Source organism: Pyxicephalus adspersus, chromosome 12 (assembly GCF_032062135.1).
Source record: "Pyxicephalus adspersus chromosome 12, UCB_Pads_2.0, whole genome shotgun sequence".
Taxonomy (NCBI): Eukaryota; Metazoa; Chordata; class Amphibia; order Anura; family Pyxicephalidae; genus Pyxicephalus; species Pyxicephalus adspersus.
Genome location: NC_092869.1, coordinates 29911976 through 29930182, shown reverse-complemented (window position 1 = coordinate 29930182; position 18207 = coordinate 29911976). Strand labels below are relative to the sequence as shown.

The following is an 18207-nucleotide window of genomic DNA, read 5'->3' as shown; positions in this document are numbered from 1 at the left end:
ATTGTTAAGGGTAAGGAAACTTCCCTATATCCCAACACCCAAAACTAGGTTTAGCTTCCCCATACCTATACTTACATAGATCTCACGCTGAGTCCAACGACATTGGGTCTGATTTAATAAAGCTCTTTAAGGCTGGAGAAGATACACTTGTATTAGTGAACCAGGGTTATCCAGAAAACCAGGAATGGATCTGGGTCGGGATTTAAAACATTTGCTAACAAACAGCAACTGACTTCCATCCCAGGTTTGCTGGATCCCCCAGGTTTACTAATGAAAGTGTATCTTCTCCAGTCTTGCCATATGAAAAAGAAAAGTACACAACTACATTAACCACCATTTTGAAACTATGAAATTGGAATTGTTCCCAATTAGGTGTTAATGATTAAAGCCTTTTACAAATGAGTATAGTGACTGAGCCTTTCTTATTTAAGCCTCTGGAATTTTTGGGTCTGGTGCCAAGTGCCCAAAAAGGTGCCAATCGCCAGGAGCTTCACGGGACTTGTTGTTCCTAACGCAGGTCTGAGCATAGCTTCACTCTTTTTGCCACTGAACATATAGACACAGACAAATCTTTATAAAACGTTATAGTACTGTGTTACATTTATCTTTGTCTAAATCAGTGTTTCTTGAACTTTTTAACAAGGAGGAACCTTTGAAATCACTTTCAGATCTTCAGAAAACCTTTGCTACAATTACTATATTCACAGCTTACAGTACATTAGTGTAGTGGTCCTACACTAATGCCTCTTACTTTGCTTGTCACCCTTTACAGATAGCTGAAAAGATAATTGGTGTCACTTAAACTGACTTGAGAGGCACAGACTGCTCATTGGACAAGGAACCCCTTGCACCCTATGGAGGAAACCTTGGGTTCCACAGAACTCTGGTTGAGAAAAACCCGTCTAGACTGTAAGCCAGTAAACGATTTTCATGTCATGCATCAGGGGTGTCAAACTCTGGCCCCCAAAGGAATTCTAAATATGAATTGCAGCTGGCCCGCCGTTGCTTTGAAATAGTGCCGCTACTACAATTCCTGGTAACACACGACTATAGACCAGCGGTGCCTCTGCCTATGCCTGGCCCCGCATTGGACTGTTTTATTGATGCTGGACTATTTTATATCGGTGCTATTTTTCTGTTATAGGTTTGTTCCAGATTGAATGTTGAGCAAAACCTCTTTGTTTCAATATAAAAAGGTTTTATATCTAATGAGAAGGAAAAACTTTCTCAATTTTTTCAATAAACTTCAAGTTTGGCCCATGACATTGTCTAAGGTTTTAATTTTGGCCCACTGTGATTTGAGTTTGACACCCCTGTCATACATGGAAACAAACACAGCACCACCTACATTGACAAATAGGAGAATGGCATGCACCAATAAACCAATGTATGTAGTGCCATGGTTCATATCTATTCGGTTATTGAGCCACAAGAGATTGCCATGTGGGGACCTGTGGCATTGGTCCCGAAGCAGACATTTGCTGCATTTGGAGATTTTTGCACTAACATTTGGATATATGCAGTTTATTCTGTTGGAATTTGAAATGTTGATATGATGAAATGCACAGTTTCCAAATATGGGTTGGAATTTGTAAGACTTGCATTGATTAGTGGTGTTGACCTTTGTCCTGTTTGTGTTTTATAAAAATGACAAATATAACGTATCAATTATATGTTTTTATTTAGTCTTACAGGACCTCAGAGGTGGTGAGGACAACATGAAACTGGAAAGGACTGTCAGTGCAGTTGTAGGCTTTTCATGTATGCCAGTCCATGGATTTATTCCTACACACAAGTAGCATTAGTAAATCATGTAAAAAGTAATATTTACCATTTGTAAATATGTGGTTTACAAATGGTGTCCTCATGTGAATTTAATAAACGATCTTATTTAAAAACATTGTGCAAACAGCATAATTTATGTGTATTAAACCGATGCAATCACTGACGCTTCATTAAGTTTACTTAGAAGGATTTTACTGGCTGCATGCTCCTACTGCTTTACAGATCTGCTTCTATGTCAGTACCCTCATCTTCTCAACTTGAAATGCAAGCCTCCCCCACCAATAGGGTACTTTGACATAACAGGGGGGCAGTGGGTAGGTGGAGCTTAAAACCTCAGGGGTAAGTGATGCTGTCTTTCTTTGCTACTGGTGGCTGAACATAGTAGCGGGGTAAACAAGAAATGGAAAGTATATGCAGTTTAGGATGAAGGTATTGGAGTCAGCCTATGCCTAGGCATGGTAAATCTTCACTTTAAGTTTAGCAGACATGAAAGTGTGAAGTTACTATTGCAAAACATCCCAGTGTGTTATTGGTAAGAACAAATGGCACCACAACAACTGCACTTAGACACATTTTATACAAAACATGTATCTGAATCAGCCCAAGTCTTCATAAATATATAACCAGTGCCGATATCCTGATATTGAATTGTGACAATTGGGTTGAGATGGCCATTAGGCACCTGAATAGTGGATGTGGCTTTGGGCATCAGATGACTATGATGTTATACTGTTTTTAGAAATATACCTTTATCAAAATGTTCATTTGGGGCATAGCAAACCTCTGGAGCATAACCCCTGATCCCCTTGAAGGATAGACATAAAGCAAAAGCACAAGGGGAAGTGCCTCTACTAATGGGCTAAAGCCCCCAGCACAGGCAGTGATGGCAAAGTTTTAGCTTAGTGTTTTTTTAGGGGGGAGTAGATTTTGTCACAATTTGCAATTTTGTTTGGTCTCATTTTGACATATGGCTTGTTTTAAAAAAGTTATTTGAAGAAAATAATTTACTAATATCTAATCAGAGAACCTTTTAATCCATCCATTCAATCCAATAATGTAATTCCTGCCATCCATTCAATCAATCATGTGAATCCTATGAGGAAGTGAATTCTGTGGATTGATAACCAATGCACATAATGACAAATAAAGTAATTTGGACAAAACCCAACAATATGGATATTGGAATGTATCCCTATACATCCTAGATATGGTTTGGAACCACTGACTTTGCAACAGCTCCCATTCATTAGCTCTTAGTTCCACTTTGTCGTAAGGATACTTGAACGTTTTCTAGTGTTCATGGGTTCTTCAATCATGGATTCAACAAACCATCTCTCAATCTAGTACTTCAGTTTTCAGTTTTGCACTTTTATCTAACTTCTCATACCACCCACATATTTGCACATTCTAAGCCTTAAACAGTTTTTAGATATTGACAATGAACTTTCCCCATTGCTCTATTAAGTAGCCCATAAAGGAAGCAGCATGTGTTTACTTAGTGTCCACTTAGTAATCCCTATAACAAGTCCTTTCCCAACGCGTTTCTTCAGGGGACGTATGGAGACCTCCATAGCCAAAACTGGTCTATCATCCTATGAAATTTAATGAGTAAAGAGTAAACCAAAATACTATTACACAGTGTATGTACCACGTGTTTGTTAATTACTTTTAGTTTGCTAGTTTTAGTTTGTTCACATTATAATTCTTTTTGAGGCAAAACCCCCCCAGTCTATTTTCCTGTTTTTCTTAAACACTTAATGGTTATTCCCCACTACAATGGCTGATCACAATGGCTGGTCACTAGGAGGTAAAAAAAAAAAGTGAAACGTAGCCCCAAAACAACAAGGCACCATCATGATGAATTTTTGCCCCACATACCATTACTGCTGAGATCCTGGCACTCTACCAATGATACCAATAGCATATGTTTGGTCAAGCACCTTCTACTGACTACAATTGCTATTACTTCCCCCTGTATGGAGTATAAAATATCACTAAAAAAAATAATGATTTCCATAAAAAAAAATCTTTATTGAGTTTATTTACACTTAAGTGTATAAATGTAAACATTCGAATGTATAACTTAGAATTCTCTTTAAATTAATACTGTGATCTTACATTACAATTAGTGAAATAAATTATATTCACAGAATATACATTCACGTGCATTAAAATTATGATGGTTTTAAGACAGTGGTATAGACACTGTGCCATTCGCTCTGCTCCTGCTTCTTGTGTGCACGCCAGCATCTGCTACATCCTCAGCATGCTCCTCTGGTTTTTTCTCCTTTAAGCTGTTGATGAACCTCAGTGTAATTTCGTCCCATTCCTCTGGGAGCAACATTAGTAGAAATCCGATACAGATGATGATGGTGGCCCCAAGTCTTACAACACTGAAGATCACTTCATGCTTCAACAGGTCAATAGCTGCATGAAGATACAAATATCATTGTTATTTATTTTCTGGAAAAATGAACTGAATATTGAAACATTACTGAACTGGTATTGCAGCAAATCGATACATTCCACTGGAAGCATTTATGAAACTAATGCAGACTTATACCAAGCAATGTCAAATAAAATTTCTTAATTAAAGTAGAACCCCAACATGGGTACAAAATAAAAAAAGCAGCACATGCTGAATACTCACCTACATTCCAGAGCTCAGTACAAAATGTCCTTAGTTTAATAGGCTGAATGACACCCACCCTCATTTAAACAAAAAAACTGAGCAGATACTGTGGGTGCAGCGATCCCTCTATTGGAGATCAGTGCCAGTGTAAAATTGGAAAAAGAAAACGACTTTGCATGTTATGTGCCTATCCTGAAAACTGAAAAAAAATTTAATTAGCTCATGGGGATTCATTAAAAGAATTAAATAATGACTGACCCCTTCTTAAAGCAGACCTAAATATAAAATTTTTACTTTACATAAAAGGGTAAGCATCCCTTTTATATGAAGTAAAAATCTGAAATTCTTTTGTTTTTAAGAAAAAAAAGGTGCAGCAGCTCCCCTTTCTGTCTTGACCGCAGCACAGATCAAGACTGACCGGGAGAGCAGAACCTCCCAGGATACCAATGTCACACATCCTGGTAAGCTCTTGGCTGCTCCTTCTGCAGATGTTGGATCTCCGGCATGTGCAGAAGAGGCATTTTCTTCACTAAGGGGAAAAAGATGCCAATCTCACGATTGCGCTGTGGGAGATCAGGTGACATAGCCAGAAGAAGGAAAAAGAAGACTGAAGATGCCGGCGCCTGACGCTTCCTCCACGCCAGACCGTAGAAGAATTCCAGGATGGTGCAGAACCAGATCAAGGTCCAGCGCCATTTAAGGATCTGCAGGATTTAAGGTAAGTGTGATTTTTTTTTTCGCTTTAGTTCTGCTTTAAAGCCCATCTCTAGGCAAAAACCATCTCCCTTCCAACTATCACTCTCAACCCCTTCCAACTCATGCTATGTTTTTCTTACCTTGTGGAAGAAGATATACTCACTTCTCTGTTCAGGTCCCTTAACAACAGTACCTATGGGTCCAGAGGACCATCGAAACATTGCCACAGATCTACCAATACCAGCTGGTGCCCAAGTCACCCTCTTGCTAACATCACTGCTACTCTTTTCCATTCCAAACAGCCTGCCACTGGTCAGTGAATAGGAAGTGTCCATGTCACACAGGCAGTGAGATGGGCACCAAGAAGTAAAAGGAGAAAACTAGTTCTTGCTGAGCAAGTGAAACTGTATCTTCATACAACATTCATTAAAATCTGATTCATACTGGTACCTTGTGATGATTACAACATTCACTGGTACTGTACTGTGCTTTGTGGTAATAACATTTCTTGCTAAGGTAGCTGAATTATTTTGCTCCAGTATATATAATTCCCAATAAATTACAACACATATTTTACCGGCCATGCATACTTCTTTCCTTTTCTGGCACCACAGTGCACAGGAGGTTTGCATCAATGCTTTGCAGTGTATTAGAACACAAGTGAATTATAGCGCGCAGCCTAGGTGCAGCTTTAAAAAGGAATGGCACTACAATGCACCACACTCAATGCCATGCATTACATAACATCATGATAATGTGTGTTAAAATGTGCATTGTTGTGAATAGACTCCCACTTTTCTAAAACTAAATATTTTTTCATACACTATTCATGTTTATTATACATATCCAATCACTGTGTATTTAGGATTTTCCTCAGAATCATCTGCAGTGAATTGTCTGATCAAACTATAGCAATTAGCCCTGCACTAACCCACCTAGCTGGGGGCAGACAAACAGCTAAACAAAGAGATAAAATACATAAAGGTAGAATTTACGTTCCAGACAATTTATAAATCTGTTAAATCAGTGCTGTGACTTCGCTTGCACTGCACAGCCAATGGTGGCTTTTGCAACATTTACTTGTATCACCACTCTATCTTCAACTATATACATGCTGATCCACTTGAACTCCTGCCCCCCCTGCCCCCCTTAGCCACATCCCAGACCTGGTCAATGGCAGGGAGATATCCATAATTTTGACCACAACCTATTCTCAAAATGCCTTGCATCCCTCACCCCTCCCTCACTCTCTCCAAAATCACCTCCCCAGTTGAAGCTGCCACCATGTTAAACCACTCTCTTTCCCTGGCTTTGGATAATGTTGCTCCTGCCACCTTTCGCTTCCCCCGCCCTGCAAACCCCTGACCCTGGCACAACAATCAAACTAAACAGCTACAAAAGACTGTCCGTGCATCTGAGCGCAAGTGGAGAAAATCTGTCCTCAGAGCTGACTTCATGGACTACAAAGCCAAGCCACAAAGCTTTGACAATGAGCTCACTGTCACCAAGCAAAATTACTTCTCTGCTGTCATTCCCTCTCAAGCTTCAAACCCAAGCAGCCTCTTCTCAACAATTGACTCCCTCCTAAACCTTCACTGCACAGGACATAGCCACCTACTTTAGAGAGAAAATTGACAAAATCAGACATGATGTCTCTGCCTACTGGGCCACTCCAACCATACCCACCCCTCCACCTGTAAGTCATCACTGGCCTCTCTCAGCCCTGTTACGGTAGACAAAGTCTCCTCCCTTCTCTCATCATCTCCGTCTACTACATGTCCACTTGACCCAATTCCCTCTGATGTACTCCGTGCCCATTCCTCCACCCCGGCCCCCGCCCTTACCCAACTATTCAACCTCTCTCTTTCTACTGGTATTTACCCCTCCACTTTCAAACATGCCATAATTCTCCCTATCCTGAAGAAACCCTCACTGGACCCCTCCCTACTCTTTACCTACTGTCCTATCTCCCTTCTTCCATATGTCTCCAAACTCCTTGAACACCTTGTCTACAAAAGATTCATCGATTACCTGAGCAACAACTCTCTCCTTGACCTCCTCAGTCTGGCGTTCGAGCTGCCCATTCCACTGAAAAAACCCTTACTAAAGTGGCCAATGACCTCATTAGAGCTAAGTCTCAAGGCAACTTTCCCCTGCTCCTTTTCCGTGATAGCTCCTCTGCTTTTGACCACCCTCTTCTACTACAAATCATGCGCTCCATTGGAACAGTGACACTGCTCTTTCCTGGTTTGCTTCCTGTCTGACCGCTCCTTTCAAGTTTTTTTCAACGGTAATTCCTCCTCTCCCATTCTTCTTCCTGTTTCATAGTCTCATATCCTCCTTTGGCTTACACTACCATCTGTATGCTGATGACACTCAAATCTATCTGTCCACCCCTGACCTGTCTCCTTCAGTCCTGGATAAGGTCTCATGCTGCCTGTCAGCCATATCATCATGGATGTCTGACCGATTCCTGAAACTCAACTCGAAAAAAACAGAACTTATCATCTTCCCCCCCTTCAAATTCCAAATCTCCCCCTGACATTTTTCTAACTGTTAACAACACTGTTATTCTTCCCTCCCCTCAGGCACGTTGTCTTGGTGTCACCTTTGATTCTGCCCTCTCTTTTACCCCCCATATTCAGAACATTTCCAGGTCCTGTCACTTTCATCTAAGCAACATTTCCAAAATCCTGTACATGCTCTTATCATCTCTCGTCTGGACTACTGTAACCTCCTCCACTCTGGTATTCCACTAACCCGACTCTCTCCTGCAGCCAGACTCATCCATCCTTCCCACTGCTCTTCTTCTGCTCCATCTCTTTGCAGTTTTCTACACTGGCTTCCATTTAACCTTAGAATCAAATTCAAGCTCCTGTACTTTGCCTTCAAATCCCTCCACAGTTCCTGTCCCACTTACATTTCTGACCTGGTTAAACCCCCCCCCCCCAGCCACTCTCTCCGCTCCTCCGATGACCGACAACTGACTTCCTCACTCATAACCTCATCACACGCATGGCTCCAATACTTTTCTAGAGCTGCCCCAATTCTCTGGAATGGTCTTCCTCGTCCTATTCAGCTTGCTCCTACCTTCTGCTCATTTAAAAGAGCCCTTAAAACACATTTTTTCAAACTTGCCTACCCATCTTCTTCTGTCTTTTGAAACCATCACTACTTCCCACCACGACATATCTCCCCTCCTATTGTGTGTTAATTCCCCCACCTACTAGATTGTAAGCTCTTCGGGGCAGGGTCCTCTCCTCCTGTATCACTGTCTGTATTAGTCTGTCATTTGCAATCCCTATTTAATGTACAGCGCTGCGTAATATGTTGGCGCTATATACATCCTGTTTAATAATTATAATATTAATGTTGTGTATTTAGGTATTTGCTTAGAATGATGGTATGACACACAATGGCATACAGCATACAATGGCATATATTTATATAAAAGATTTCATGTTTTTCGAAGGGTAGAAAATGCCTAGATTTTAGGCATTTAGGCAGGCATATGTATGGACTAGTCCTGTGCAACAGAAAGTTACTTACCGGCATTACCAGGAACGCTAAGAACTGTGCCAATAGAAATGAGGATTGGATATGTCAGGACAACTCCAACATTCACTAGTATGTTAAAAACTGCAGAAAAAAGAAAGATATTTTATGTTTTGAAATGATTTATGCATTATGAATGCTTTTACATGGGCAAAGTGTCAAGTAAGAGGTTCATTTAATGGCCCTTGTTAATTTTTATCTCAGCATCACTTCCCTGCCTCCTTTAACCTAATGCAGCCTAATGTCTAATTCAATTGTAAGCTCTGTAAACAGGTTTAAATCCCAAGGGAAACACAGGCAGCAGTACAAACCTGTAATAGGAAGAGATTATTGCTGTCCAAACCCCTAAAATCCAAGCTAAGCTACGTGATTTACTATGGGTTAATCTTCACTTTACTAAGTAAACAGCTTAAACTCCTTTAGTAAACCAACCCCAAAATGCTCACTTGAAGAAGCAGTACTAGATTTCCATAATATTTTAGTTATCTCAATATTGGTGGCAGGATAGAAGAAACAGTTTTCTTCTACAAAGCTTGTAACTTCAGTTTACACAGAGGGTACTGTGGTGACATTGCCTGCATGCTAATAAGTGGTGCCATTTAATAAAATAGTGTCTATATGGTGGCTTGCCTTTGAATTCTGACCTGCTTTTATCTCTCAAGTGCTGAGCTGTGTCCCTCTTTTGTATCTGGTTGTGGTTGAATTGATACACACAATGAGAAAATGTCCTTTGGAACTCTGTACAGATGATTGAAAATATGACTCAGTCGAATACACTAGAGTTACTTTTACTCTTTTTTTCTTTTTTTCGTGCTGCAGCCGTGTCTGTATTCTCACAGGGTACTGTATTTAAAGGTGGCCAAAGACTTAGGAGGATGGTTAGGTGTGCAGGTTGGGCCTTACGGGTCTCTGATCACTGCAGTCAAAGTTTTTATAATGTGTATTGGGCTCACTTAAATGTGTGCAAGCGTAAATGTTTAGAAAAATCAATAAGGGGGGGGGGGGAATCTTTCTCATGAAATTAGTTGGGTAAAATGTCTAACATCCAACTAACCTACAGTACAAACCAGGCCAATGACTGTCTGATCAGTGGACAGAGATCTATAGGACCATAAAGAAGCAATTCAGTCTCTCTGCACCCTGGACCTTTTAGTATAAGTGATCTCAATGTTTTCTTGCAGTGCACTTTTACTAAGTGAACAAAAATGTATTGTAATATAGGTTACTGCTGCTACAGCCTTTATTCACCTTAAGTCCACATCCCCAGTTGGTCAATTTGAAGCAAAATTATATGACCAGTACCTCTAGGTAATGGGTAAAATGTGTCTCTCTCTTTTACCCCTGTGTTACATTGCAAAGTGCTTGGCATGTGGCTGCTCAGGCACCAGTGTGATCAAGATTAAGCAAAATCTTCAGCCCTGTGTGCTCTGAATAGGATTGCCTTACTTAGGCAAGGTAAGAGCTTCCTGAGAAGCCAACTTTAAACATAATGTTTTGTGGTTTTAGTATATTTGTAGGTGTATTCTCTAATGGTTGGTGGGCATTTTAGGAGATAAGTAACAAGCAAATATTGTGGGTATTATACTGTATATAATTAGAAACTAGAAATACAAACTAGGGTGTTAAAACTTTGGTGTTTACTGGTTAGTCAGTTAACAATAGACTGATAACATTCATTTTAGAAAACCAATGCAAAAAAAGCAACATGGTTGCTTAGATGCCCCCATACCCAGTAACACCCAATCATTTTTCCATTGCTCCCAGACCATTCCTTTTAAGTGCCAGGAGCAAACAGTTGGTACGTCCAAGTATGAGGGAGCATGTGACTCAAGCCATGTGATATTACTTGGCCATGTCATGTGGGAAGAGTTCATAGCCCTGTGTAGGATATGACCAGAGAAATCTGTAGCTTTGAAAATGTGGATTATTCTTCTATTAACTGAACAGAGAGGTGAAGAGAGCAAAGACAACATAACACAGCACTGTTGAGAGGGGCATTTAAGTGACTCAAGTTTACCCAGCACAAATAAATTTTAAGCTTAAATGGCTTTTTAAGTTTTGCTTTAAAATAATCTTGCCATCTATTGTGCCAAAAAAAACTTCTATATGAAATTTTTCAAAAACTCTCCTGTTGTCTAAGCTACTTTAGTAAAGAGGATCCATCCCCTGAAAAATTTTGTGGAAATTCAAATTACATATCTAGAACACAGTGGAGACATGGAATCTGGCGGATGGACCCACCGAGTGCAGAGGGGAAACAGAAGATTGATACTCCTGGAAGTGTGGATTTCTGAGCTGAAGTGGAGAACCCTTCCTCATCAACAGAGTAATGTTCTGGACCATGAGTATTAGTGAAGGCAAGTAATATAGAATTTCTTTCAAGGTTACAGTAACAGAATCACATTAAAATTATTAGATTCATATCACATAATAATGATGCTTCTCTTTCCTTTGCCTGCATCTACTGTGTATTACCTTTTCACGTACTCAGCCCTGCAGGAGGAAAGCACAGCAAAACTACGAGCACTCGTACGTAGCAGTCAGGATTTCTACTCACCTAACCAGAGACCAGCGACACCACATAGATAGCCCCATGGCAAAGCTGCAAATGATGACCAGTGCTCTACTTTGGTAAAATAAAGAATGATTGGTGTGCAAGAGATGAAGATTAAATTGAAGAAGCCTAAAGTAGAGAAAAAATGTGCTGCTTCACCAAAGTTTGCTGTTCCCAGAAACATCTTAAATAAGACCTGCAATAATAAACACATAACTGTTTTGGTTAACATTAGCCTCAAACTTTGTTTTCAATAGCATTTGGTACAATATGAAAAGTAAATGGTAAAACAGTATGTACAAATAAAAACTGGTAAAACCACAACCTGTTATCCAAATATTTATATTTGTTGATTTATAGAGCTTCATTTTATTTCTATATTTAAGTTTTTATCAACATCAATTTCACTGATATATCTAATCGGAAGTAGATAAAGCATCTCTGATGGATGTTCACCTAGATGTAATTTCCTGTTCTGTGATCAAATAATGGTTAAAGGGTTTGTATAGAGCAGGGATGGGTTTAAACAGACCCTATTCCCCACCTTCAGATTATTTTTGCTGTCTTTAATTCAGCTAGGTAGATTCACCTTCACCTCCTGTTCAAAAGAGACAACAGGATATTAGAGGAAATCTCTCCAAAGTAAGCAAATTTTTCACCCCAAAGAGATTTTGTCTGACAACAAATTAAAACGTCTTCTAGTTATGTGAGGAGGGCTTTAAAGGCACAGGAATAGAGAAGTCAAAAAGAGAAGCTAATGTAAGTTTAGAAAACCACAACAGCCACTCCACGGGTAATACCTGGATAATGGTGGTACCTATGGAGGTGCAAGATCAGTGAGGGTTATAAAAGTTACATACTAATTTTTTGTGCTTAAAGCAGAACTAAACACAGAATTACTCACCTGTTCCTGATTCCTCGCAGGGCACTGCCATCTTTTTCTTTCTTTACTTCTTTCTTGTGCTCTTCGGCCACCTTGATTGGCCGGGCCAGGATGACGTAACACGCATGCAAATAATGGCGACGCTGTGCATGCGCTGGGGTGATCAGGCAGGTAAGAGAGATTACTGTAGAAGGGACATCATTTGTCTCTTTCTGTAAAATTACCTGCCTGATTGTGAATTGCTAATAAAGGAAATTTAGTTCTGCTTTAGGGTCAATGTACCTGCATAAACTCCAGTGGCAATTCTATACATGTGAACTTCTAAAACAGATGGTTACATTATTTCTTCACCTTGTAAAGTGCGGATGCTGAAGCAGATCCAACAGCCAGGGCCACACCAATAATCGAGTCACCGTGGAAGCCATCTGCATACGCCATCATGACAATACCTGTTATCGCCATTATTGTAGCAACTATCTGTGCCAAAGAGAAAGAGGAAAACATGTTAACATTTTCATGGCCAGTCATGGGATAAAATCTATTGACACTGAAACAAGACAAATAATCTGATACAAGAAAACCTGGCTATCAGGACAACCATTGCTGAATGATGAATCATTGCTGATTCACCTTTAATAGTAAAACTTTTAGCAACATGTTTGAAAATCATATCAATAATGTTGATAACATTTTGCAGCTGACTCATTATGATGACATTATTAAATAGGAGGTAAAGAAAACAATAGATTTAACTACAATTATTATTATTTTCTTTTCTTTTGTGGCAGCATGACTCAGGAAATATGGCCATTCCAATCATTAAATCTATAGCTAATACATCTGGGCAAGGAAAAAGCTTCCTTCCCGTGGCGCAGGGCAAGTTCTTGACAGGGTTGGAATGGACACAATATTGTTAAGAATGACAGGCATTGCAGGGAAACAGGCAGCAATTATATACAGTAATTTGAACAGCTGCTCATTCGGAAACCATATCCTGCTTTTTAATTACAACCAGCTAATGTCTGCCCATCCATGAACGGAGGTATTTGGGGAATGGGGTATATTATCTTATGTGTAGTTATTCTGTTTATGTGTAATGTTTAATTAAATAAATATAGTTTGTTTTCGGTGTTTATGTGTTATTACTTGTTAAACACGGGAGGGAAATGAGAAGAACAAATCACAAGAAAGAAAGCGAGCATGGACGAAAGTAGAGAAGAAGAAAGTGGATGTGGATGAGAATGAACAGCAAGGAGAGAGAGCAAAGATGGAAGTAGAAGTAGGTTGTCACAGAGGGAAAAAATAAATTTTAAATGGAAAAAGAACAGAACAATTAGAAAGGAAAAAGTGAAATTGAAACAGAAAAGAGAAGCACATGAATAGAAGTGGTGGAAAATAGTGGCTGGATGAACAGTAGGATTGGTGGAAGTGGAAAAGAATGGTCATAGATGGAAGGATAGTGAACATGGATGGTAAAGAGTGAACATGGAGAGGAACTGGTGTGGGGAAGAGGGGACCACTGTACAAGAATGAACAGTGTTGGAACAGTGTAAGCAGAAACTGAGATGGGGGTTATTTCTGAGTGCAAGAACATACAGCAAGATGCTTCTTACTACTTCTAGGGGTATAAATCAAGAATCCTCTATTACTGCTGATAAATAATCGCATTAAATAGGATATTTTTCAAATATCTTTATTAGATAATGGAAATCGACACTAAGCGTTGTAAAGTTCCACTTGCAACCAGGCAGGGCTTTATTGCAAAAAGGGACAGGTGATGTTCTTTCTGAGTGATCTTTCTGAAGATGGTGGCATCCTTGATGAAATGGGCACAGGTGAAAGTTAAATGGTTTTGTTCTGCTTTAATATTTCTTTGTCTAACATTTTATGGTTAAAATGTATGGTTATTCATATTTTTAAATATTTATATTTTTGAATATTTATGCTACCTAGGATAAGGATAGTGAGATATATATATATATATATATATATATATATATATATATATATATGTATATTATAGAATGAATAAATAATGGAGGTGTGCTTTAAAAAATCAGCGGCTGTATACTCGATTTAACAAGTTGAAAATATTTAATATTCTCCAAGTATTTACATATTATGGAGTTGGCCACACACGGGTAACCTAAAATGAGCATAGATTGTCATCATGGCATAGCCCGGTCACATGGTTAAGTTGGAAACACATATCAGAAATTTGTTGGTGTACGGTATGCTGAATGGTGCAAAGTAACATAACATATTAGGTTGGCTTTAAGTGAAAACTAGCAATGATCAATAAAAAAAGTGCAAATTGGCCATGAAGGAGAAAGATTTCTGTGCTGTAACCAACATAGACCAATCACACTTCATGTGTACTGAATAACTGACTGCATTCACTGCATATTAACTTCCTAAACAGAAGACAATATATCCCTAATCACTGGGGTGCCACCAGTTTACATCCTTGTAGGGGCAGAAATAGGAGGTGCAAAGTGTGGAAAAAGGCCCCTGGACCATCCTCAGCCAACATGCCTTTCCCTAGAGGGGCCCCAAGTTAGTTCTGAGCAGGGGCTCCTAGTTGGCTATGTCTACCACTTCATCTATGCCCTGTCCTCTGAGCTTATAACTCTACTCATACTTGTAAAACTGTAAACAGAAATTATTTTTATATTTGTGAGTCACACTGCATGTATTTGGAGCTGTAATTGAATCAGCTGAGATCTACAACTCAAGGGGCAGACGCATTTGGTAACTTGTACCATGCAAATTTGTTTTTATGAACTTGTTTTTTCTCTTCTGCATTGAAGGTACAAAAGACAACAAAAACAAATTTGTAGAAAAAAGGCAAAAATGATCATCTTGGGAAGAAAGAGGAAATAATAGTAGATTTATAATGGATGGGATGCTCATACACTATCCTTGGCATCTGTAGAGTGGGGAGCGTTCCCATTCTAACCAATATCAGCCAATAGAAACTGCACTTTGCTGTGTAAATTATCACAGTATTGTACACAACAGGTTTCTATTGCCCCAAAGTTGTTGTCAGCAGTGAGAACATTCCCCCTGTGGGATGCTGCAAACTTCAGCCAGAACAGAAGAGGATCCTACCAATACTTGAGGTGGCAGTGCCGAAGTAAAAAGCAAAGAGAACAAAAATAACAAAATTAGGTGCTCCTGCAGTGCATTAAATGGTAAGTGGGTGTTTTAAATATGGGATGTTACATTTAAACGTTGCTGGGTTTTTTTAAATATGTAAATAACCTTGTGTGCATAGTATTGTCACCAATTCATTTTTAATTACAACTAGGAACAAGTATTTTTTGGCCAGGTTTACATTTGTTCTGTGGACCAAGGCAGATGTGTTATTGCACCACATGGTAACATGAGAGATTTATGTTGGTGTGTTGTGGGACCATTCATTCTGATTGCATTACATCACACATACATTACATTGCGAATGTAAACATAGAACAATATATGAAGGCTTTTTGGTGTGTTGCCAATTAACAGGCAGGCAATGTGTGTTGACAACTGATAACTCGGATGCTTACAAGCACCTGATGGGTGTTTACATTAAAAGACTGCCAAAATTCTGGTGTCATAGATAGCAAGGTGATTTTAGTGTATTTGTTGTTACCTTCAACAACTAATTTCTCCACATTACCTATAGCTAGAGAGGTCAATGAGGGTTTGTTTTGAAATCCTTTTACTGCTGTGTAGACCATAGATACTTTATTGTACATAGCCTGGGCACATATTCACATTAAGTTTCTAGTTATGATAGTGGAAAGGGTAAGTTCCCACATTTATTCAATCTGTTTGCAGTTTATGGCAAACATAAATAGCAGTTTTGGAAAGAGATGTACATGAGGGAAGGAATATTGTAGCTGGTCATCTATGTTGCTTTTCTGTGTGCTCAGACACAGAGCTTATCTTTCTAAAACCAAAGCGTACACTGGCAGGAGTATGGAGACCTCTTGCCCACTTCCTACGATTCACTGAACCACTGTAGAATGCCTTCTCTGAATGAGAAACACTCTGTTTGAATTGAAACCGACCACCTAACAAGACTGCCAATGTCATTACAGAAATAAACCTTTCTGTAAAAAAATGACTTTGTATGATGTTCCTACGCCTCCAATAGTTACCTGAGTGTGGACAATAATAATTAGTATTTTGTGTGGCCAGTCTTTTTTCTCTATTAAAAAAGTAGAGGTTTTGCTTTCACAGCGCAGTAACAGCTTTCTGTACACTGTACTGTTCGTCACCATGATACAGGGAATGGGAAGAACAACCTACCAGTAACCCTTTCATTTTTTGGAAGTCACCCATCATTCTATAGTGTTCTAGGAACCCAGTGGTAATATTGGTGCTGTTGCTGACCTTTATCTGAAATTCCAGTGTATTCATCTTAGGTTGAATGTAACTATTTAAAGGTAAGGTAACATACCAAAAAGTAATAACTGGCTGTTCTGGTAATTCACATTGCTTACTGTCATATAAACTAAGCCAACAGTAAATGTAAAATAGGAGAAGTCTGGAGCCCTTACCCGTACACCCATAAATTTATCTTTCAATACAATCCATGAAAGTAGAAACATAAAGGCTTTGTTGCAGCAGAAGAGAGCTGACACATCTGTGGCTGTCAGTTTCTTGAGCGCCAATAAGTAGAGGTAATTCGTCAAAGTCCATAGGATAGAAAAAGGAGCAGTCCTTTTAACAAAGAGTTTCAGTGTCAGACCATCTTCTCCAAATATTCTACTACTTTCCCTGCAAATAAATATAGAAATTTCGTGTTGATGCATTTATAGTTATGAGCAGCCATATTTGATAAATCAGACACTTGTATGTGGTCTTTACAAGCTCATATTTTAATATAAACTCACCTGACTGTGTCTCAGGTTTTAGTGACTGTTTTCACATACTATTGTTACCGAAGGTACCCCTACCTATTTGCTATTTTCAATGTACATTGATTTGAATTGCTTGGGTATTTTGACAGGTTAATTTTAATACAGAGATTCAGGAAAACAGCTATATACAGTACATAGTTAAACACATACAATATTTTTAGCTTGGCAAAAAAAGTTGCAATGTCCTCCATTTAGTCGTATGATTTACACAATAATGCTAAATAACAGCCAGGTCAGTGACTTGACTACAGTTAACGAATAAAAGTCAGGTCATCCTTCTGCAAGTAGCCTGTAATTGGAGAGTGAAAAAGCATAGCAGCTCATACCACTGCTTTGCTGCAATCAGCTTCTTTCCTTTCAGATCCTTTGCATGCAGCACACCTTACTGGATTCTAAAACTACCCCTTTTCTATCAGTCTGGTTTACAAATAGCAAATAGATTATACCAAATTTAGAAACTACAATTTAGCCAAAACTAAAATTTCTTTCTCGATAAAGTTGGTCTTCTATTTGTAACATAAAATAGGTCATAAAATATTAACTAGGTGGAATCAGACTCCGCATATTCTCCACTGTATTTTTCTAGAAATCCCTGACCATTGCTGCAAATTGATCCTTTCTTGTGACCAGATCCATTCCACTATCCAACAATTTACTGATTACCTCATCCCCAGAGATCTGGCCTTCTTCCTTTTCCACCAAAACTCTATACCCTCTACAGGGTCTACTAATTAAAAGAAGTAACTAGCCACTTCAAAGGTACAAATTAAAAATGTTGTGACATTGTGGTTCTACTGGAGTAAGTTTCTGCTGTTAACTGATTACCAGTCCTATTGGACCATGGAAATCCTGTCTCAGAATTTACACCCCTTCATTTCTTGCCATTACCCCACAGCTGTCTCTTTCCCACTTTTCTTGACCTCTCTAGTTTTTTTCACCCCCCCCATCTATCTGATCGTAAGCTTATAGACTTTTTATTATCCTTAATCTTTACCCTTCCCTCTCAGCCCCCTTTAGCAGAGCGCACCACCCAACACTTTTTAGTAGCTCCTGGCTGCCATCAGACAATTGATCTGGCTTTTTGTGGAGTGAGATGTCAGTGAGAGTTAGCAGCCTACCTGCTCTGCTGGGGACTGATATACTTCAATTATACCTAATTTATACTTTTACTAACTTTTTGACCACT

General features: G+C 39.1%; 1 protein-coding gene across 2 annotated transcripts in view; it reads right to left on the bottom strand.

The window, feature by feature from the left end:
* Window positions 1-3815: 3815 nt before the first annotated feature.
* Window positions 3816-18207, bottom strand: part of SLC35F4 (solute carrier family 35 member F4) — a 137341-nt gene continuing 122949 nt past the window's right edge. For both annotated transcript variants that reach the window (XM_072428331.1, XM_072428332.1), the window contains 5 exons: window positions 16659-16878; window positions 12457-12582; window positions 11226-11418; window positions 8663-8752; window positions 3816-4212 (listed from right to left, as the gene is read on the bottom strand). In XM_072428331.1, the coding sequence (XP_072284432.1) occupies window positions 3971-4212; window positions 8663-8752; window positions 11226-11418; window positions 12457-12582; window positions 16659-16878 (871 nt within the window). In that variant the 3' untranslated portion in view covers window positions 3816-3970. The remainder of the gene's footprint in view (window positions 4213-8662; window positions 8753-11225; window positions 11419-12456; window positions 12583-16658; window positions 16879-18207) is intronic.